The sequence below is a fragment of the Chiloscyllium plagiosum genome, chromosome 9 (assembly GCF_004010195.1).
Source record: "Chiloscyllium plagiosum isolate BGI_BamShark_2017 chromosome 9, ASM401019v2, whole genome shotgun sequence".
NCBI classification, from domain to species: domain Eukaryota; kingdom Metazoa; phylum Chordata; class Chondrichthyes; order Orectolobiformes; family Hemiscylliidae; genus Chiloscyllium; species Chiloscyllium plagiosum.
Genome location: NC_057718.1, coordinates 6,155,773 through 6,179,291, shown reverse-complemented (window position 1 = coordinate 6,179,291; position 23,519 = coordinate 6,155,773). Strand labels below are relative to the sequence as shown.

At 43.7% G+C, this 23,519-nt stretch overlaps 1 protein-coding gene across 4 annotated transcripts in view; it reads left to right on the top strand.

Moving 5' to 3' along the window:
• Positions 1 to 23,519, top strand: part of LOC122552587 (collagen alpha-1(XII) chain-like) — a 264,538-nt gene that overhangs the window by 103,358 nt on the left and 137,661 nt on the right. For all 4 annotated transcript variants that reach the window (XM_043695315.1, XM_043695311.1, XM_043695313.1 and 1 more), the window contains 8 exons: positions 517 to 659; positions 5,952 to 6,081; positions 10,197 to 10,339; positions 12,538 to 12,667; positions 14,236 to 14,378; positions 14,628 to 14,757; positions 15,836 to 15,978; positions 16,096 to 16,225. In XM_043695315.1, the coding sequence (XP_043551250.1) occupies positions 517 to 659; positions 5,952 to 6,081; positions 10,197 to 10,339; positions 12,538 to 12,667; positions 14,236 to 14,378; positions 14,628 to 14,757; positions 15,836 to 15,978; positions 16,096 to 16,225 (1,092 nt within the window). The remainder of the gene's footprint in view (positions 1 to 516; positions 660 to 5,951; positions 6,082 to 10,196; positions 10,340 to 12,537; positions 12,668 to 14,235; positions 14,379 to 14,627; positions 14,758 to 15,835; positions 15,979 to 16,095; positions 16,226 to 23,519) is intronic.

Sequence of the window (23,519 nt, the reverse complement as noted above, 5' to 3'; positions counted from 1 at the left end):
TTATGCTTTCTGAACCAAAATCATGGAAAAACAAATAATCTGGTTGTTATCACCCTGCTGTTGATGGGATTTTACTGTGTGTAAATTGGCTGCTGCATTTCCCACATTGACTTCACTTCAGAAGGTTGTGGAGTGTGAATGTCCTAAGCTTGTGAAAGATGCTAATGCTATCAGATTCTTTTATCTTTTTCTAAAGGATGAAAGGGGAAAGATATAAAAGGGACCTAAGGGGTAACGTTTTCACACAGAGGGTGGTGCATGTATGGAATGAGCTGCCAGAGGAAGTGGTGGAGGCTAGTACAATTACAGCTTTTAAAAGGCATCTTGATGTGTACATGATTAGGAAGCGTTGAGAGCGATATGGACCAAGTTCTGGCAAATGAGACTAGATTAGGTTAAGATATCTGGTCGGCATGAATGAGTTGGAACAAAGGGTCTGTTTCCGTATTGTAAATATCCATGACTCTAAGAGGGAGGAAATGGCATTAATTCTCATGATGTCTATTTACTCTACAGCCACTCCCACTCCCCCTCGTAACCTCCAAGTTTACAATGCCACATCTCACAGCCTGACAGTGAAGTGGGACCCTGCCATTGGTCGAGTCCGGGGTTATCGGGTTATCTACGCTCCCATGACTGGAGACCCCATTGATGAAACGGTAATCTCAATTGTCTTCATGATTCTTGTCTGTCTTTTTGTAGGTTAGAGTCCGTATGAAGCAGTGATACAGGGTGGATAATGGTATGGTAACTGACTTATCTGGATCCCAGAATCCAGGGACTGATTGGAAAGCTGTCACTGGGAGGAAAAAAGCTTCCATGTCTGACAAAGTGAGGGAGAACCAGCAATGGGCTGAATGGCCTGAACAAAGGTGCTCTAGTTTCCTCCCACAGTCCAGAGGACTGATGTCTGAGGAAGAATCACTCGACTAGAAATATTAACTTTGATTTCTCTCCACAGATGCTGCCAGCTCTGCTCATTTCTATTTTTGTCCAAAGATGTGCAGGTTAGGTGGATTGGCTATGCTAAAGTGCCCCTAGTGTCCAGGGATGTGCAGGCTGTGCGGATTAGCCATGGGAAATGCAGGGTTACAGTGGGTCTGTTTGGGACGCTCTTTTGGAGGGTTGGTATGGACTCGATTGGCCGAATGGCCTGATTTCATGCTGTAGGGATTCTATGATTCTGTGAACTGCATGGGTATGGAGCCAAACCTATTGAAACAAAAATGTTACATAATTTTCCAGGCAATTAGAAAAGAATGTAATTGATGACATTAATTCCCTTGACTATAATGCAGCTTCAATTACATAAGTTAACCATCGGCTTCTTTTGGTAATAGTTGTTGCAATACATGTCAATGTCAGTGCCCGTTCAGGGGACCAAAGGAATAGATTGAAATCCAGTTCAACTCCTTCATGTGTAAATGGAAATCATCCTGAAACAGGTTTTTGGTAATCAGTTGCAATATCTTGGAACTTGACAGCCCCAAATGCAATGACACAATTGTGATTACAGATTAACGAGTTATTATTACACAGTTGCTTTTACATTCAAAATTATTTGCAGATCCCTTAAATTGCTTTTATACGATTGCCATGCAACTAGCAAGGAGATCTTAAAGTATCCACAATCAAGTCTTAATGCGAATCGTCAGAATAAGTTTTCGTTGTTGTGCATTGTTGAGGCTTTTATAGAATTGTTTAAAAATCGAAGCGGGGTGCAGACATTATCCTGTGCAGATACTAAACACATCTGTTTCAAGTTTCTCTGTTTTAGCAGATGTCTTATTTTTAGTATCAGAGGAAGGGGTTGATTCCAGTTCATTTCAGTAACACCCCATTTAATCATTACCAACAGGCTTTTTTTTTAAACCACTGTTTCAATTTGCAAGGATTATGAAAAGAAGGCACTGAGATCATCCATTGGTGTTAAAATGGACAGGCTACCAAATACAGCACAGCAGAATGGACACTCAGAGTAGATTGGGATCGAGATTAGAGTGGTGCTGGGAAAGCACAGCAGGTCAGGCAGCATCCGAGGATCAGGAAAATGGATGTTTCGGGCAAAATGCCTTCATTAGGAATGAGCTTTTGCCCAAAACGTCAATTTTTCTGCTCCTTTGATGTGCCTGACCTGCTGTGCTTTCCCAGCGCAACTCTAATCTTGACTCTAATCTCCAGCATCTGCAGTACCTACTTCCCCTCTCAGAGTATCTTGTTTACAGAGCTGGTGCAGACACAATCAGCCAAATGACCACCTCCTGTGCTGTTACCTTTCTTTGAGCTATGAAAAGTATAATTTCCCAAAAAAAGAACAATTGTTGGAGCATCATTTCGAATCAGTACTGATTCTGTCCGTAAACACGAGTGCTCTTGGATCAAAGCCAACTCTTTTTTCAGATCATGGTATTAAAGAAAATGAGAAAAAAAAAATCTTTCTTCCTTTCAACTATCCTGGTATTCACATGATTCCAGCATAATTGAATTAGTTTGTTAATCAGAGAAATCTATATTCATTTCACTGAAAGTGACCCAAGTTGGAAATAAGGGAAAATGTTATTTCTGGGAGCTTTACAAAACATTGTTTCAAATCCACATATTCCTTCCAAATATGCCGCATCCACCACACACATATCTCTGATTACTCATGTAATCTTAAAAGCACTCTAGTTTATATTCAAAGCGGTCGTCATTCATTAAGATAATAGGGATTATATTAATGTCGCCTTGTGAGCTAAATACATACCTCCTGACATTACTCCTGTGACTTTGCAAGAGAGTAGAATCAAAGTCTAAACCAGATGTTGTACCTTATACAGTTTTCCTGTTTCAGTTCTAGAGTTATCACAGATTGATTTTAAATATCTTCAAACCTCCTCTGAACTTACTTATCAGTGTGAACCATATGGTCAGTTCTATTCTGGACAAGGTGACTTCACACGACCTAGACTTAGATCATTGATGAAAGCCTCAGCCTGTTTTCTGACTCAATGAGCCAGCAGACACTCCCAGCTTTCCACAACAGGATTTACTCAAGGCATTGGAGATCGGACAGTCAATCACACCCTCCCTTCTTGGAGGCTTGGACTTTCCACAATTTGCGAAATCATTTGACACACTCTTGCTTCATCAAATAATTACTATGTTTAACCTTCAGAAACTGCCAATGATACTTTCTAATAGCCTGAATAATTGTAGAGGAATATGTTATCACAGAATCCCTACAGTGTGGAAACAGGCCATCCGGCCCAGCAAGTCCACATTGAGCCTCCGAACAACATCCCACTCAGACCCACCTCATCTCTGTGACTCTGCACATTTTATGACTAATCCATCTAGCCAGCACACCGCTGGACACTATGGACAATTTAGCATGGCCAATCCACCTCACCAGCACATCTTTGGACTGTGGGAGGAAATCAGAGCACCCTGGGGAAACCCACGCAGACGCAGAGAGAAAACTCCACACAGATAGTTGCCCAAGGGTGGAATCAAACCCAGATCCTGGCTCTGTGAGGTGGCAGTGCTAACCACTGAGTCACCATGCTGCCCCAATATACTCTGGCTGTGGACTGAAATGCTCTACAATCCCTGGTAAGCCACTCAGTTCAAGAGTATTTCGGGGCAAACAAAATATACTGGCTCTACCATTGACACCCCATGACAGAATAAAGGAGGAAAGGATGTTAAGAAGAATCCACAGTCTGACATTCCTTTTGTAAACTGTATTGACTAATTCACTCGATAGATTCAAACATTCGCGTGTGTTCCTTTATTGAATAGTTCATGTATCAGTACCAACAAGCCTTTCTCAGACTCAGTTTGAAAAAACACAAAATAGAAAACACCAGTTACTGTTTGCTGTGTGCCAATAAATTGTTTTCCAGTAAATTGGATTACTTTCCTTGTGTTATGGCTAACCTTTTGATGTTTTTGTTTGAGTTAGTATCTAATCTGTCAAGAATAGAGAGGTTTTAACTAATCTTCAGTGACCCATTGTACTGGGTTATGTTGCATTGCACCATGTTCTTTATGCAAAGCAGACTTGTAGGTCATCTAAGACAAATCCATCCAAGAGGTTTGTTTTTAAAACTCTCATTGTCTTCATGTCGTAAAAAAAAATCAATGATGTTTCTCCAGGTGACTGCCAGAATGCCAACAGCACAATTTCTCACAATTCTGCTTCTTTCTAAAATAACCTTAGTACACCCCATAAAAATTACGCCCTAACTGCATATAACAAAGAAGGAAGACTTTAATCCACATTTAACACCCAGGCATTTTCAGTTACATTTGAGAAATTAGCTGCAATTAAGAACATCTAAGGTTTGATGTTTTGGAGTTCACACATTTTTGCATTTATATTGCACACAGCTACCATTTATCATGAACTTTTTCAACTTAGAAAATGGGAACAGCATCCTGCTCTGTAATATCACTCCCAGAAACAGAAAGGAGCTGTTTACTGTTGAGAAACAAAAATGTAATAACTTCCAGATGGCTCGCTGGCAGATTGGCAGCAGTGTCCGGTTTGAGGTAGCCCACAAATGGTGCAGGATTATAGAATCTGTCTACCAGAGAGCCTGCCTCTGCCAACGTGAAATGATGTGACAGCGTTGGACCCAAAAGGGCTGACAACCTCAACATATCCCCAAGCTCCTTCACATTTAATTAAAATCCAAGGATAGTGACTTTCTGAATGAAATTAGACTAGCAATGCCCCATTGACACAGGATGGCATTGGAAAATTTTCTTGAAGGTTGTTCGTGGCTGAAGCATTTAAAGCAGTCAAGAGGGAGCTTTTTTCAAAATGGTTTCATATCCAGACTTGGCTCTGGACGTTTTCTTCGCTGTGACATAAAACATTTTTAAGGCAGGATTTTGGACATTCAATGTCTGAGAGAAAGAAATGTTTCACAACCTCAGGATGTGTCACAATGTTTTACAGCCAATTAGATATTGTAGTCTCTGTAAGTCACATGGCTCTCATTCTGTGCACAGCAGGATCCCACAAAAAGCGAAGCATACATGACCAGGTGAGCTGTTTTATTGGTATTGATACCTGTTGGACTATAACCTGGTGTTGTGTGATTGTATCTTTGTCCACCCTAGTCCAACACCAGCACCCCCACATTATTGATATTGGTTGAGGAAAATATATGATCTATGATGTCAGAAGATTTTTCTTTCAAGTAGTACAATAGAATCTTGTATTTTCACCAGACGAGACAGAATGCCTTTGGATCTTATTTGATAGATGGCATCTCCAATCATCATTGAGTCATAGAGTTTTTGACATCACAGAAAGGGGCCCATCAGTCCATGGAGTTTGCACCAATCATCAAACATCCATCTATTCGAATCCAGCACTTTCCAACACTTTGCCCATAGCCTTTTATGTTCTACAATAGTGTGGCAATCCATTAGTACCACATTGGGCTGAATTTTGTCTGACCTAGGACTGAGAATGATACTGCTAAGCTGCTGCCCAGTCTGAGCTCCATGTTTGCAGTGATGGACAGTGTGGGAGGCCCCAATTCCTGGGACTGCAAAAGCCAGGCATTCCTTTCTTCAGTTACCCTTCTTTACAGATTGTTCAGGATAATTGAGGAAGGATATTCCAATGACTGGACAATCCAGAATCAAGGATTGCAGGATATGGGGTGGGTCATTGAGGATTGAAATGGAGAACTGTCTTCATCCAGAGAGTGGTGAGTCTGTGGAATTCTCTGGCATGGAATATGATTGAGGCTAAAACACTGAAGGAGTTAGATGCAGTTTTTAGGCCTGAAGGGATCATAGAGAGAAATCAGAAACAGGATATTGATTTGAATGATCAGCCATGATCATATTGAATGGTGGAACAAGCTCAAAGGGCCTACTCCTGCTCTGATTTTCTATGTTTCCATATCCATTGAATATTTAACTCAAGGCATTTATTTCTCTTCAAGGTCACTGTGGGCGCCAGACAGAACAGCGTGGTGCTGCAGAACCTGGATCCAGACACGCCTTACTCAATCAAAGTGGTATCTGTCTCTAGAGCTGGAGATGGGGGACAGATCATTGGAAATGGCAGAACAAGTATGTTCGATGACCTTGCACATGATTGCTCAGTGTAGGGGTCGTGGGGAGAATGGTGGTTGGGGATTGGGTGGGAGGTTGGCTAGGAGAAATTACATCACCTGAGGGTTCAAAAACTGAACTAGACCAGCCATATAAATACTGTATACTGCGGTTACAAGGATTACTCAAAGACTGGGAATTGACCAGAGAGGAACCCAGCTCCCTGATCCTCAAAGTCTGTCCACCATGTACAGGGCACAATTCAGGAGTGTGATAGAATACTCCCCACTTGCCCAGAGGTGTGGAACTCCAATAAACTTTTTCCAAAGTATCCTGTTTGATTGGCACTCCATCTGCCAGCTTCCAATTTTGCTGCCTCCACCACTGATGCTCAGCATCAGCAGTGTGTAACATCTGCTAGACACTGTAGTAATTCACCAAGGTACTTTCAGCAGCATTTTGCAAACCCAGGACCTATACCAATCAGAAGGTCAAGGGAAAGCAGATACATGGGAACACCACCAGCAGCAAGTTCCCCTTGAAGCCACATACCATCCTGAATTGGAAATATATCACTGCTTTATGTCAAAACCATGGCGCTCTCTCCCTAAAAATACTGTGAATGCTCCTATATCCCAAAGACTGCAGTGGTTCATGAAAGCAGCTCACCATCATGTTCTGGAGGGTAAATGGTAATGGGCACTAAAAGCTGGATTAGCCAGTGACCTTTGTATCCAATGAATTAATTTTAAAACTGTACAGTATCTCTGTGATCTTTGACTTTAGTAGCACATGTAGATCATTCAGCTCCTTAGTACGGTCCATCATTCTGTCCAAACATCTCTCCTCAATATTAACCTAACAAGAAAGGGGCAGGCTTAATCATTGGCCAATAGAGTATCGCAATTGGGTGGATTTATATCATGTATTCAACTATTTACACTGGGTGAGTGAAGTTCGAAACCAGGAGTTATTTAACTTTATATTCAAAATTCCCTGCTCTTCATTAATACTTGATAACCTAATTTTCAAAATAATAATGTCCCTTTCTAAAGCCTCAGTTGCTTCTCAATTCCTTCTTGGGCTGATGGAATAGAATTCTGCCTCTTCCTCCACATGTGTCCCGCAGTGGAATGGAATTTTCAACTTGCCTGAGTGCAATATCAAAGAGATCCAAAACCCATAGCACAAACTAGTTGCTATTTGGCATCAATCTCACAGCCTCCTTCAAAAGGAGCTCAAGAAAATAATTGTTTTTTTCTAAATGTAAAATAATTAGTTTGGGAGTAAGGAAACCAAATAGTGGAGTATGTTTTGAATAAATCAGCAGCAGGCCGTGCTGATTGGGAAAGGGATTTGGGGCATTTTGTGGAGAAGTTATTGAAACCACCCGCTCAGTGTATGGTTACGTTGGGAAAGGCAAGTAAACTTTCTGGTTTCTTAGCAATAGGATGGAGTGTAAATCAAAACAGGTGATGTTGTTCCTTTAGAAGAAAGAACATTCATTTAATTAGTGCCTTTTACAACCTCAGGACATTCCAAAGTATTTTGGAGCCAATTAAATACTTTTGAAGTGTAGTCACCATTTCACTTCTGTAATACACGAAATACAGCAGCTTTGTTTTGCACAACTTGTCACAATCAGCAATGAGATAAAGAAACAGTCAATTGGTATCATTAATGACAATTGATGGATAACTGTTGACTAGGTAACTTACCTCCTGACTTTTCAAAACCTGGCCACCATCTACAAGGCACAAGTCAGGAGTGTGATGGACCACTCCCCATCTGCCTGAATGGGGGCAACTCCAACAACACTCAAGAAGCCTGACACCATCCAGGCCAAAGCAGTCCACTTGATTGTCACCACATCCACTACCATCCACTCCAATCATCACTGGTGCTCAGTAGCAGCAGTGTGTACTATCTACAGAAGCACTGCAGAAATTCTAGAAAGATTCTCAGACAGCACCTTCCAAATCCACAACCACTTACATGTAGAAAGTCAAGAGCAGCAGATATGTGGGAAAACCACCACCTGCAAGTTCCCCTCCAAGTCAATCACCATCCTCACTTGGAAATATATCGTTATTCCTTCAGTGTCACTGGGTCAAAATCCTGGAATTCTGTCCCTAAGGGCATTGTGGGTCAACTTCTAAAATGTGGACTGCAGCGATTCAAGAAAGCAGCTCACCACCATCTTCTCAAGAGCAACTATGGATGGGCAATTAATGCTGCCCCAGCATTGCCCATGTCCCAGAGATGACTGAGAAAAAGTTGACAGTGGAGATTTTCATCAAAATATGCCACAAGATCATTTCTTCCCCATCCGAAAGGACCTCAGTTTATGTCACAGCAGCTCCAATCAAACTCCAATAGTGCACTGCAGTGCCAAGTGGGCCATGCATTCACATTCCTGAATGATGAGGGGCTGCTTTTGTTCACAACGGTTTTGCAGTATTAAGCAGGAATGAAGAGTCACTCACGTTTCAGAATGCTTGCCCTGCCCACTCAAATCCCTGAGGACTGATGCAGTTTGTTTAAAAGATTTGAGATCTTTTTTGAGGGCGGCATGGTAGCCCAGTGGTTAGCATTGCTGCCTCACCTGACCTCTCACCCCCCATTTCAATTGCCCTTCCCGCTCCCTCTCCGAAATGACCAGCCTTGGCCTCCTTCATTGCCACAGCGAATCAGATCGCAAATTGGGGGAACAACACCTCATCTTCCACCTAGGCAGCCTACAGCCTGGAGGACTCAACATTGAGTTCTCCAATGTCAAATAACCTCCCTCCCCAGTCCTTCCCATTCCCTTCCATTCCTCTGACTCACCCTTCCTTCCAGCTACTGATTGGATTAGTTCCTCCCATCGACCAACCAGGCCGTACCCTCTACCTGTGTTCACCTATCCCTACCTCACCACCCTGCCCCTCTCCCCACCCAAAACCCTCCTCCGCCCTTCCCTTTATCTGGAGCTTCCCTGATACCCACCCTCAGCCCTGAAGAAGTGTTATATCTGAAACGTTGACTTCTCAACCTCGTGATGCTGCCGGGCTTGCTGTGTTCTTCCAGTCTCATGCTGGTCTACCTTGGATTCCAGCATCTGCTGTAATTTTTGTCTCCACATATGCCAGTGACATAAAAAACTCCTGGGATTTGCAGAAGCGGATATCTACGCATTCATATTTTCCAAATTTTCATCTGGTGGGTGAATCCAGAACAAGCAAAGGTGGAAAAGGAGGTTGAAGTACAGATGTACTGTGAGGTATAGCAGGCTTGATGGGTTGAATGGCCTCCTCCCCACTCCTTTGCAGGCTATGCAGCTTGCATGTGGCAAATATGAATGGCACCCGGTAGCTACTGGTGTCGGATCAGTCATTTACTCGATAACAGTTCCAGAGACAATGTGGTTTTGCCAGGACAGTCCTCGTTTTCATTAGATGTCCTGGTGTCCCAACAATTTCCTAAAGATACTTCAGATTTCCCAGTTTTCACCTTATCCCTTTAGAATTGATGCCCATAAGCCTTGTGTATGCTCTCATAGCATCTTACAGATCTCTAAGCACAGTAAAAAGACTTTGGCCTTTCATTTCTGCACCAGTCAGAAACAGTTACCTGATTATTCTAAACCTGCTTTCCATCATTTGACCCATAGCCTTGTATGCCATGGCATCACAAATGTACATCGAAATCCTTCTGAAATGTGATGAGGATTTCTGTGTCTCCCACCCTTACAGGCACTGAATTCCAGATTCACACACCCTCTGGGTGTAAAGGTGTTTCCTCAAATCTCCTCTAAACCTCCTGTCCCTCACTTTAAATCTATGTCCCTTAGTCATTTAGCCCTCCATTGAGAACTGAATGGCCTCATTCTATGCTTTCTGAGAGTGAAACTTGATACCTCTGAGGGTGTGAAGACCACATCTAGCTCTCTGATCACATCTCCCATTGTGAGTTACTCACTCAGTACAGACTGGGTATCATTGCCTAATCCTTTATGCTGATGGACTCTATTTGAAACCATGGTTTATGTTGGGAGACACAAGTTGGTAGCGCACAGTGGAAATCAAGGGAGCATTTGGGAGCTCTGTCTAGGCCCTTCATATAAAACCATCTGAAATGTTTGTGTTTTTCAGAGCCACTTGCTTCTGTTCGAAATCTCAGAGTGTACAACCCAACAACGAGCTCGCTCAATGTGATCTGGGATCCTGCTGAAGGAGTTGTACGTCGCTATAAGATTCATTATGTTCCAACAACTGGAGCTGGAAATGAAGAAGTGGTGAGCATCACAACTCAGTGTAGTTCATTGCTAAATGTAGCTCAGGGCTTACTGCAGATGCAATGTAGCGATAGTCAACAGCATCGAGTGGCATTTCCATAGCGCCGTTAATGCTGGGAAACCTTCCCAAGGTGCTTCACAGGAATACGATCCATAAAATGTTGACATTGACTCACGCAAAGATGTAAAAACAAACCTTGGTGAAAGTGGTAGGTTTTAAGGAATGTGCTCAAGGAGGAGAGAGGGGTAAGTACAGCAGAGAGACTTATGGAAGGAATTCCAGGGCTTCAGGCCCAAACAGTTGAATTATAGAATCCCTAAAGTGTGGAAACAGACTACTTGGTCATTGAATCCACACTGCCCTTCTAAAAAGCATTCTACTCCAACCCAACCCCCTTCCCTGCAACCCTGTACTTTCCATGGCCAATCCACATAATCTGCGCATCCTTTGACTGTGGGAGAAAACCGGAGCACCCAGAGGAAATCTACGTGGATGCAGAGAAAATGTGAAAACTCCACACAGAGAGTCAACTGAGGTTTGAATTGAACCCAAGTCCCTAGCACAGTGCTAACCACTGAGCCATCAAAGGTGTGGTTGGCGATAGTGGAATCAGGGAGATTGAGGGTGTGCAAGCACAATCTGATGGTGATTGAGTAGGAAACGCACCATACATTTCACTATGACTGCTTATGCTATCTATTAATCTCTTATTTAGTCCCTATACCAATGACACACTGTCAAACAAATGTCAGGGGTGTCAGAGCCCTTGTGTATACTTAAGACTGACACAAATGGATTCTTGATCAGTGGAGGAATCAAGGGTTATGGGGAAAGGGCAAGAAAGTGAGTGTGAGGAATCTCAGAACAGTTGTGATCCCCTTGAATGGGAGGGCAGGCTCAAGGGGCTAGATGGCCGACTCGTGATCCTATTTCTTCTGGTCTGTGGAAAGGTTACTGCCTTACAGCTGGAAATTCGGGGAAATCAGTCCTTGCTTCCTTGCATGAATAGGATCTCTGTCAAATTCACAGCAGCAAGATCCAGGAGCTTCATCCCAAGGTTTTGAAATGATGTTTGTTTGTGTCTGAGGACTTATTCATGTTGCTATGCACACTTCTAGAATACTTTCTCCTCCTTGAGTAGCTGTACGGAGTTTTCTGTAAATAGGACTTAGGACCAGAGGGAAATAAGTGTAATCACAAAGTCATCACTGCACAAAAAAAAGGCCATCCACTCCATTAAGCCCATGCTATCCATTGTTCCACTTGACCCTCATTGTCTTGTGAGTTTATTTCCTTCAACTGTCGACACCCATTTGAATTTCCTTTTGAAACCATTGACCATCCTTGCAAAGATCCATGAACTTGAAGCTCCCAGCTCCTCTGTTTTTTTTTGATTTTGAACTTAATTACAAGAATTAATAAAGGCACTGAGCTTTATATAGAAAGAAAGAGCTGCTATTTGTATGCTATACTTTACAGCCATTGAAGTAAGTTAGATATAAGTTCACTGTCAACCAATTAGCGCACAGCAAGCTCTCCTTGTTAATTAAGAAATTAATGAGCAATAAAACTTTATTCTTAGTATGTGGGTCATCACAGGTAAGTCAGGCATTTATTGCTCTTCATAATCCGATTCAACTGCTAAACTACTTCATTGGCTGATTAAGGCTGATATGGTACTGGAGTCACATGGAGACCCAGAATGGGTAACTTCAACAAGTTTCCTTCCCTAAAGGGCCTGAATGAAGCAATGTTTACAAGTGGACAGACAGCCTTATGATCACTTTAACTGGGATCAAATGTTTATATTTCTTTTTTGTTTGAAACTGAGTTGAGGCTGCCCGTTGAGAGATTTAAAAATCACACAGCACCAGGTTACAGTCCAACAGGTTTATTTGGAAGCACTAGCTTTCGGAATGATTCTCCTTGAGCAGTGCTCTGAAAGCTAGTGCTTCCAAATAAACCTGTTGGACTATAACCTGGTGCTGTGTGATTTTTAAATCTCTCAACGGGCAGCCTCAACTCAGTTTCAAACAAAAAAGAAATATAAACTTTGTACACCCCAGTCCAAATCATTGAGAGAATTGAATTTACACTCTAATGGACTATTAGTACATTAACAACACTGTGGCACAACTGAATTCCATCCAATAATATTTGCAGATGGTGCTGAGTTGTGTTGCCTTTATTTTGCCAGGTCACTGTGCCAGGAAATACACACAGCACGGTCCTCAGGAGCCTGAATCCGGATACACCTTACAAAGTGACAGTGGTTCCTGTCTACAGCGAAGGTGAAGGTGCTCGTAGATCCAGTACTGGGAGAACATGTAAGTGCTCAGTAAGATCATGACCTAAAGCAGATAGTTTGCTTTTCTTCAGGTCAAAAGCTGGGTAGCTTAAAACAGAGCATAGCAGAAATGATTTCTCTCAAAGGATCATGAATCATAGAATCCCGACAGTATTGAAGCAGGCCATTCAGCCCATGGAGTCCACGCTGACCCTTCGATAAGATCCCACCCAGTCCCACCCCCTACTCTGTCCCTGTAACCTTGCATTTCCCATGGCTAATCTACTTAGCCTGCACATCCCTGGACACGACAGGCAATTTAGAATGGTCTAACCTGGACTGTGGGAGGAAGCCCGCACAGACACGGGAAGATTGTGCAAACTCTGCACAGCCAGACACCCAAGGGGGAAATTGAACCTGGGTCGCTGGTGCTGTGAGGTAACCTGTGAGTCACCGTGCCATCCTTTGTGGAATTCCCCCCAGAATGTAGTGGACCACAGGACATTAGGTAAATTTAAGGAAGGGACAGCAGATGTTTAGTTAATTTTGGATAGCGGTCAGGAATGTAAAGTTGAGGCCGAGAAGAGGTCAGCCTTGGTTGTATTCTATGTCGGAAGGCCATTCGGGAAGCTGAATGGCCAACTCCTGCTTCTAGTCTTAATGCTCTTACATCAATTGCTCAGTGATGAATTTCCAGTTCTTGGGATGTGGTTATCATTATGGTTGACATTAATTGGGGATTGCTTTCATCAACATTGACTTTCACCTTGAACCACAGCAGTGTGTGTGAAGATGGGAGTCTCAGCATCCCGTTGAGAAGGGGAAGTGCACTCCAGTCATCTGCAGGCCATGTCGTATGTTTAGATCAGAGTGGTGTTGGAAAAGCACAGCAGGTCAAGCAGCATCTGAGGAGCAGGACCTCGGATGCTGCCTGACCTGCTGTGCTTTTCCAGCACCAGTCTGATCTAAACTCTGGTTTCCAGCATCTGCCATCCTCACTTTTGCCTAGGCCATGTCATATGCAGGGGCAAATTTTATAGGCACTGGAGGTGATCAATGTTTTGCCAAATTGACCAGTGTATCGGTCTAGTCAAGTCAGTGCATGATTTTTTAACATTGTTTCAGTCAAGCCCAATCCTGTTTTCAAAAGAAGCTTGCAAAATGTTCCAGCAGACAAGAGAAAGATCGAATTGATCTAAACATATACCATCGAGGGAGCATTGATTTCCTTATTATCACTCCTTTGTCTCCCATTAATAATGGGGACAGTAGTGCTTTGACTGTGTAATGTATCCCATCCTAGCCCACTTTGTGACCTCATTGTCATCTCAAGATACAGCAATGGCATTTGGAACTCCAGAAGTTACACAGAGGTAGCTATTCTCTCACCACCACCTTCTCAAAGGCAATTAGGGATGAGCAATAAATGCTGGCCCAGACAGCAACACCCATGATTCACAAGTGAATAAAGCAGGAAATTCTCCCCTCTACATCTTGACCAACAAAATGTATTGAGCTGCATGATTAGAGAGAGAGAGAGTGTGTGTGTTTGTGTGTGTGTGTGTGTGTGTGTCATAACTGTAATACAGTCTTTCTTCCTATGTCTAGTAATCCGTGGGGCACCTGGAAACGTTCAAGTCTTCAACCCATCACCAAACAGCCTGAATGTTCGCTGGACCAGTGCACCGGGGCCTGTGCAGCAGTACAGGGTGGTTTATGCACCACTGACTGGAACCCAACCCCCTCAATATGTAAGTCACCATTACCCAGAAACCAGTACAGTAAGGAACGTTTCTGACTGATTCATTTCGCTGAGCTTCAGTGCAGTTTGTGATAATCTAAAACTAAAAATGACTGTGTAATCAGTTTGGCTTCACTCATTGGCACGTTAGTAAGTTGCCATCTGACTGCAATATGAACGTTGGCTGTGGGTTTATGGACTCTGATCCTTTTTTTGTGATTGTGTATATGCTGATGTGGATCTGCTGTTCGCTGTTCAGGTTGTGGTGCCCGGAAACACCAACAATGTGCTCTTGCAACGTCTGCAACCAGACACAAAGTATTCTGTCAACGTGGTAGCAATGTATGCTGATGGGGAAGGGGATCCGCAAGCCAGCGAGGGCCAAACATGTAAGTTCAGTAGCTGTTCACGCATCTTTATTTGCGTAAGCCCATGTGCATGTACCTGTTGTGTCCATACATCTGTGCGACGATGAATGGGTGCATTTTGTATGAATGTGACTCTAACTCCGATACAGCTATCAGGAGTGGCTGATGAGGCAGAGGCTATTTCCTGTCTCTAAGCCTGAAGAGTGTTCTGATCAAAATCCTTAAAAGTTCAAAAAGATCTGAGAGGATGGACAGTGAGACATGACCTCAGAGGAAGGAGGTGAACGCAGTTGAGAGAGTACAGAAAAGATTTACAAGAACAGTTCCACGGATGAGAAACTTCAGTTCTGAGGCGAGATTTAAGACTTTAGGACTGTTCTTCTTGGAGAACAGGGACTAAGAGAAGATTTGATTGATATTTTCAAAATCATGAGTGGCCTAGATAGGGTAAGTAGGGAGAAGCTTTTCATGCTCAGTAAAGGAACAAGAATGTGAGGGAGTAGCTTTAAAGTGATCTTCAAGAGAAGCAAGAATGACGTGAGGGAAAAAAAAACATTTCACTTAGCAAGTAGTTAGGGTATGGAATGCGCTGACAGGAAATGTGGTCGAGGCAGGTTCAATTGAGGCATTCAAGAAAGCATTAGGTGGTTATATAGATAAAAATAACATCCAAGGGTAAGGGGATGAAGTAGGGGATTGGCTCTAGGTAATTTAATGAGATAGGGCAGGCACAATGGGCTGAATGGCCTGCAACAATTCTGTGATTCTGTGACATTTGGGGGATCACAACTAAGGGCCATAAAAATAAGACATTCGCAAATAAAACCAAGAGGAAGAACGTTCTTTACTCACAAGAAGTGGTTAGGGTGAGTTGAATGCAATCCTTTCATGGGGAGCTGGAAAAACACCCGAAAAGGAAAGGAATAGAAAAATCTGGGGATAAGGGTAATGAAGTGGGGGGTGGTGGGAGGTGGAGGAGAGACACCGATATAGTTGGGATGAATGGCCTGTTTCTGTTGTGTGAATTGTCTGTGATTTCTCCTGCACTTGGTGCACATCACAATCATAATTGACATTATGTTTCCCTCCATCTGCACAGTAACCCGGAGTGGACCCAGGAATATGAGGGTGTATGATGCTACAACCAACAGCTTGACTGTGAGCTGGGATCATGCTGAGGGTCCTGTTCAGCAGTACCGGATTATATACGCTCCCACTGTCGGAGACCCCATCGAGGAGTTTGTAAGTGCACTCAACAATCCTTCCCTGAGTTTCAGATCTTTGAATTGGTCACTTTTATCCCCTTGCTCCATCCCTCCGCAGTGGGCTTAATTCATGGAATTGTTTCCTGTTTTCCAGACCTTTGTTCCTGGAAGGCGAAACACAGTCACTCTGCAGCCCCTCACAGCCGACACTCCCTACAGAATAAGTGTTGTGGCGATGTACGAGGATGGAGATGGAGGACAGCTGACTGGAGACGGGAGGACAGGTGATCACTCTTTCTTTGTTGTTTTGTGTCGCTTGTAAAATTATCTCTGGTGTTTGTTGGCCAATTCTTTGAAAAAACAGGAACCAGTGTATATTCTCGTGATTCGCTCAGATGCAGAGATATTGCAGTGTGATTTGGATGGGCTGAGTAAGTGGGCAAATGCACAACAAACACAGCATAATGTGGATAAATGTACCCACTTTTACAGCAAAAATAGGATAGCAGATTATTATTGGATGGCTACAAATTTAGAGAGGGACATATTCAATGAGTCCTGGGTGTCCTTGTACACTTGTCACTGAACATAAGCACGCAGGTATAGCATGCAATCAAGATAGTAAACTGTTGGCCTTCATCATGAGAGGATTTGTGTACAGGACCAAGAAATATTGCTGCAACTGGTACATTGGTGAGGCCACACCAGCAATATTGCGCGCAGTTTTGGTCTCCTTATCTGAGGAAGGATATTCTTGCTATGGAGGGAGTACAGCGAAGGTTAATTGAGACTGATTACATCAGATTAGATTACTTATAGTGTGGAAACAGGCCCTTCGGCCCAACAAGTCCACACCACCCCGCCGAAGCGCAACCCACCCATACCCCTACATTTACCCCTTACCTAACACTACGGGCAATTTAGCATGGCCAATTGACCTGACCTGCACATCTTTGGACTGTGGGAGGAAACCGGAGCACCCGGAGGACACCCACGCAGACACGGGGAGAACGTGCAAACTCCACACAGTCAGTCGCCTGAGGTGGGAATTGAACCCGGGTCTCTGGCGCTGAGGCAGCAGTGCTAACCACTGTGCCACCGTGCCACCCACTGATTCCTGGAATGGCAGGAATGATGTATGAGGAGAGATTGAGTCGGTTAGGACAATATTCATGGGAGTTTGGAAAAATGAGGGGGGATCTCCAAGAAACCGTGAAAAATTCTAGCACGTCTAAAGAGGTTAAATGCAAGAAGGATGGACCCTATTATGTTGGGCAAGTCCAGAACCATGAGCCACAGTCTAAGGTTAAGGAGGTAAATCTTTGAAGACTAAGATGAAGAGAAACATCTTTAATGAGAGAATGGTGAGCTTGTGGAATTCACTAGCACAGATAGTGGTAGAGGCCAAAATACTATATGTTTTCAAGAAGGGGATCAGTACAGTTCTTGTAGCTAAAGGGAGTCAAGAGTTTGGTGCTGGGAAAGCACAGCAGGTCAGGCAGCATCCGAGGAGCAGGAGAATCGATGTTTCAAGTTTAAGCCCTTCATCAGGATGAAAGTCGATTTTCATGCACCTTGGATGCTGCCTGACCTGCTGTGCTTTTCCAGTGACACAGTCTATACTGGATGTTCTGACTGATGAACACATGCTGCCAAATGCCTTCTTCACCACCCTACCTACCTGTGAGACCACTTCCAAGGAACTATGTACCTGCACCCATGGGTCTCTCTGTTCAAAAACATGCTCCAGGGCTCTTTCATTAACTATGTAAGTCCTGCCGTGGTTTGTCTCACCAAAATGCAACACCACAGATTTATCTAAATTCAACTCCAATGCCATTCCTCAGCCCACTGATATTTCAAGGATAAGCTCTTTATCAGGAATGTCACCTACTCTCCCTGCAATCAGCCCTGCCCCAGCTCAGGGCCACACTTGCCCAGACCTGTTAGGGATCTCTGCTGTGCTTCATCCTGAGAAGAATCTGCAGACTCAACATACGCTTTTTCTCCAGCTTATCGGACATTAAGGAAAGTAAGTGCATCAAACTTCCATGTACTTAACCTCCAAGCTTGGGATTCCTCAATCATTTCAGAACCTTCTTCCGGCCTCAGGAACTGCTCGGACGCCATTTAGCCACGTAGCCACTACAGTCACCACTACAGCAGCCAATGATGCCGTCACTTCCACCCCCGTCACCCCACAGCCCGCAGCCACTACTGACACCATTGCCTCCGCGATCGCTGGCAAGACAACAGCCTCCAAAACCACTGCCAGAATCACCGACAAGGTTAACTGACACATCACCTCCGCCCCCATACTTGCCGCCACCTCAGCTACTTCTGCCCCCACCGACATCACTCACTGGATCACCACTGACAACCACACCACACAGAACGTCACTTCCACTCCCGCGGATGCCACTGAAGGCACCACTTCCACCAACCCCCGACCTCCCATTCCTGATGAAGAACTTATGCCTGAAACGCCGACTCTCCTGCTCCTCAGATGCTGCCTGACTGGCTGAGCTTTTCCAGCGCCTCACGTTTTGACTCTGATCTCCAGCATCTGCAGTCCTCACCTTCTCCCTGTCTTCTTAGATAACCTTCCTCACTCTCCACTGTACCACCAATTTTGGTGTCATCAACAAACTCACTAAACATGCCTCCTATATTCTCGATTTGGTGTGCCGGTGTTGAACTGTGGTGGACAAAGCTAAAAATCACATCACACCAGGTCATAGTCGAACAAGTTTATTTGAAAGTGCTCACTTTTGGAGTGCTGTTCCTTCACCAGGTATTTGTGGAGTATAAGATCCGAGATCAAATATGCCAGATTTCGTAGGAAATCAAACGTTTCAACATTGAGAAATCCCTGACAAATATTGGCACACACCGAGGGACCCACAGAAAGAATTATCCGTCAGTTGGGAATCCCATGTAAATCATGACACACTCCCAGTCATCTGCTATAAATATTGATTCACTCCCCAGGTCCCCCTTGTAAAAATGCTGGCACTCAGCCAGAGACAACCCCCACCCCAACCTCACTACTGCAAATATTGATACAAACCCAGGCATTCTGCTGCAAAGTTAACATACACACAGGAGTCTCATAAAACATCCGACAAACTCTCATGCACCCCTGGCAAATACTAACATGCTTATTGGCAACAAGAGAAAGTCAACATCACTTGGAAAACAGTACATTTTGAGGAATATTTAACGTTTGGAGACCACGACCTATATGTCAGCATGTTAAATAGTGAAAAGAACAAATCTCTTGACAGCTGGATAGAATTTGCTTGCCTTAGGGACACTCTGAAGTCCTCTGTATGAAAACCAGTGCTGTAATTAAGAAACAAAGGTTAATGTTTTGCACAGATTAGTCTTTACTCTGCTGGTTTGTAGAATTAATTTATAGTCTCAATCGTTAGATGATCCGGTATCATTAATCTTTGGCTGGCCACAGTTTACTCCAACTGATACAGGACTCATATGTATTTAACTATGGAATCTTATAGCATGGAAGACATTGCACAAGTGCTTGTTTATTGAAAATGTATCGAGTCAGATCTAATTCCTTGCCCTCTCCACCACACTCCATCAAATCTTTCCTTTTGAACCATTGATCCAAGTACCGTTTGAGTGTTATAAGTGAATTTGCTTCATTTCAGGCGTCCTATTCTTCATCAAAATAACTTGCCAAGTTTAAGAGAAAGAAAAATCTTCTCATCTCTACAGCTTAATCACAGATCAGAGAATGGTACAGTGCCCAAGGAGGTCATTTGATCCATCGTTGACTGCGCCTGTTCTCTGTGAGAATGGTTCTCTTCAGTCGCTTACCATAGCCTTTGCTCTGCAACCCGACAAATCGGTCTTGCTCAAGAGTCCAGTTGCCTTTTCGAAGGTCCCAAAGGGATCTGATTCCACCATCCTTACAGTAGCAAGTTCCACATCTTAAGAGTCGATAAAATGTGGAGCTGGGAAAGCACAATAGGTCAGACAGCATCAGAGGAGCAGTCAAGTCAGACGTTTCAGGTCAGGTCCTGATGGATGGTCCTGATCCAAACCATCGATTTTCCTGCTCCTCTGATGCTGTCTGATCTGCTGTGATTTACCAACTCCACACTTTATCGTCTCTGACTTCCAGCATCTGCAGTCTTTACTATCCCCACGTCTTAAGACTCTCTTGTGTGAAAAAAATAAATTCGCCTTACCTAGTCTCTGGTTCCCTTGCCCGTTATTTCATGCCTGTTGAGCTCTGGTTACTGACCCACGCCAGAGGAAACAGTTTTTGCTGCTTGCTCTATCGAAAACACCTCGTAACTTTAAAAAAAAGCCTCTGTCTGGTTCATTTCTAATTTTGTTAAATCTGTGTCTTGTGGTTACCAACCCCCCTGCCAGTGGAAACAATTTCTCTTTGTTTCCTGTTATGATAGACAATTCCTCAGCGTAGATGGTGATTTTATTACAGCGATGTGGGTAACAGCAGTGTACAGGTTGGGTTACTGGACTAACATTCCAAAAGCCTAGGATAATAATCCAGCTCTTAAATCCCACCCTGGCAGCTTGAGAAATTGAATTCAGTTTTAAGTCTGAGAAACAAAAAGCAGAGATCAGCGAAACGTGTCTGTGGAGCTGTTGGTTTGTATTGAAACAAAAATGAAGCACTTTCACTTGTGAAAAGAAGACCTGCCATCCTTACCCAAGTCTGAGTCTGCACACGACTCCAGCTCATGTGGGTAACTGTTCCTTTGAATGCCTTCTGAAGTGAACAGGAAAAATAGGAATCAGCATTAAATGTAGGCTTTGCTAACAAGCCCCCACATCCTGAGGATGAAACAATGATGTACTTGTTAAGCTACCTGTTGCTTGCCCACCGTGGAGTATTCATTGCTCCTTGTATTCCTATGTATCCATTAGACTCTTAGCAACATTTGCAGAGTTGATATCGAATCCCGTACATTGAAGATTACATTCACTGGTCTCCACATGCGAGAGAAGATGATTTGCAGTTACATAACGCTGAAAATACTGGAGAAGCTCAGCAGTTTTGGCAGCATCTTTGGAGAGCGAAACAGAGTTAACGTTTTGAGTCCAGTGCGATTCTTCTTTGGAAGCAGAACCACATTGGACTCAAAGCATTAATTTTCTTCTCTCTCTCTCTCTCTCTCCTCACTCTCTCTGTCTCTCTCTTTCTTTGGAAACATCTCAACTGTTAGATTAGATTAGATTACAGTGTGGAAACAGGCCCTTCGGCCCAACAAGTCCACACTGACCCGCCGAAGCGCAACCCACCCATACCCCTACATTTACCCCTTACCTAACACTACGGACAATTTAGCATGGCCAATTCACCTGACCTGCACATCTTTGGACTGTGGGAGGAAACCGGAGCACCCGGAGGAAACCCACGCAGACACGGGGAGAACGTGCAAACTCCACACAGTCAGTCGCCTGAGGCGGGAATTGAACCCGGGTCTCCGGCGCTGTGAGGCAGCAGTGCTAACCACTGTGCCACCGTGCCATCCAGAGATACTGCCAGACTTGCTGAGTTTCTCCAGCATTATCTGTGTTTGTTTCAGATTTGTATATTTAGGCTTTCAGATTTGATACAGTGGCACATGGCAGGTTAGTTAGCAAATTGGACATGTTTAGCTTTGCTGGGTCCTCCACGGCATTGGTTAAAAGATAGGAAACAAAGTATAGGTATAAATAGGCATTTCTCAGTGTGGAGATGAGTTGAAAGGAGTGTTGCCCAGGGATCGGTGTTGGAACCTTTGCTTTTTCTGATCTTTATAAACACTTCGGAGATGGGTTTTGTGGGCAAAACCTCTAAGTTTGCAGATGATTTGGGGAAAGCCATGAATTGTGAGGATGATGCTCAGTGACTTCAGAGAGACATTGACAAGTTGGCTAAATGGGCAGAAGCCTGGCAGATGAATTTCAATGCAGAGAAACATGAGGTAACGCATTTTGGTAGCAGAAACACAGAAAGCCAATACAGGCTCAATGGTACAACTTTGAGGGGAATACAAGAGAAGAGGGGCCTTGGGTTTCGTGTGCATGATTCTCTGAAAGTGGCCAGGTAAGTTGAAACAATTGTTAAGAAGGTTTGTAAGATCATCAGGTTTATAAATAGAGGCATAGAGTATAAAGGCAAGCAGGCATGGTCAGACTACATTTGGAGTATTGTGTTCACTTCTGGGCCTTATGTTAAAGCCCTGGAGAGAGTTCAAAGGAGATTTACTAGAATGATACCGGGACCGATGGATTTTAGAAACAAGGAAAGGTGAGAGAGATTAGAGTGGTGTTCAAAATTATGAACAATTTTGACAGGGTAAAGAAGGATATTCTGCTTCCATGAGTTGCCATGTCAGTAACTAGAGGGGTCACAATTTCAAGATTGTCAGCAAGAGAGCTAGGAGTGAGATGAGGAGAAGCTTCTTTACTCAGAGAGTTGTTAGGATTTGGAATGCATTGCCTGGGAGAGTGGGGGAGGAGGATTCCATTCCAGGTTTCAAAAGAGGGCTGGATATATATCAAAAAGGAATAAATTTGAAGGGCTGCAGAGATTGAGCTGGTGAGTGACACTAGCTGGGTAGCTCTTTCAGGAGTCAGTGCAGACACGATGGGCTGAATGGCCTTCTTCTGTACTGTAAAATTCAATAATGCTATGATTCGTTTCATGCATCTGCAGTATTTTGCCTTTATTGCAGTTAGGTATCATGTGTATTAAAGTATTTTACAGAAAATTTGTTGACTTTAGTGGGCTGTAGTCATCATCGTTAAACAATGTCATCCATTAGTTTTCTCACACAACAAATACCGCAGAAGACACTGAAAGGCTGGAGTGATATTTTGGTTGGCGTTGGTTGAGAAGTCACGAGGGCCCAGGGCACTGGTGGACTTCCACTAAATTGCCCTCAACCAAGAGGCATGCAGACAATCTTTTCCTGAATATGCACAGAGTTGGCCCTGCCACATCTTAACTTTATTGGCCATCCCTTATTCCTCTTGAGAAAGTGAGACTGAGCCGCAACTTCCATTCCATGTGGTGATGGTACTTCCCGCAGTTCTGTTAATTATGTGGGTTGGTGCAGTACAACTGAGTGGCTTGCTCGGCCATTTCAGGGAGCAGTCAACTTCAGAGCATCTTTGTTTTCTTCCATTCTCCAACACATCTCAATCTTTGCTTCATCACCCTTTGCCTTTGGCTTTGAGCACCCTCAGTCCGTTTCACCTACTCCTCCTTCCTTTTTGTCTATAGCATAAACAAAACACCATTTCCAAACCCCTACTCTGATTTGGAAGAAGATTTAGGCTGGAGGCAATACATTAGCTCTGTTTCTCCCTCACAGATGCTGCTAGACCTGTTGAGGTTCTCAAGCACTTTCTCTTCTTATAACAATCAAGAGGATAACCGGGTATCCAGCCTATTTCAGACCAACACAATTTGGACCCAACCAGGACAACCAGTACCTGCAACAAATCTGAAGCCTCCAGCAGCAGACCTCTCTCCGTATCCTCCGCTCCACGCTCGCAGCCATGCGCCGCCACCTACACTCCCTGCAGTCA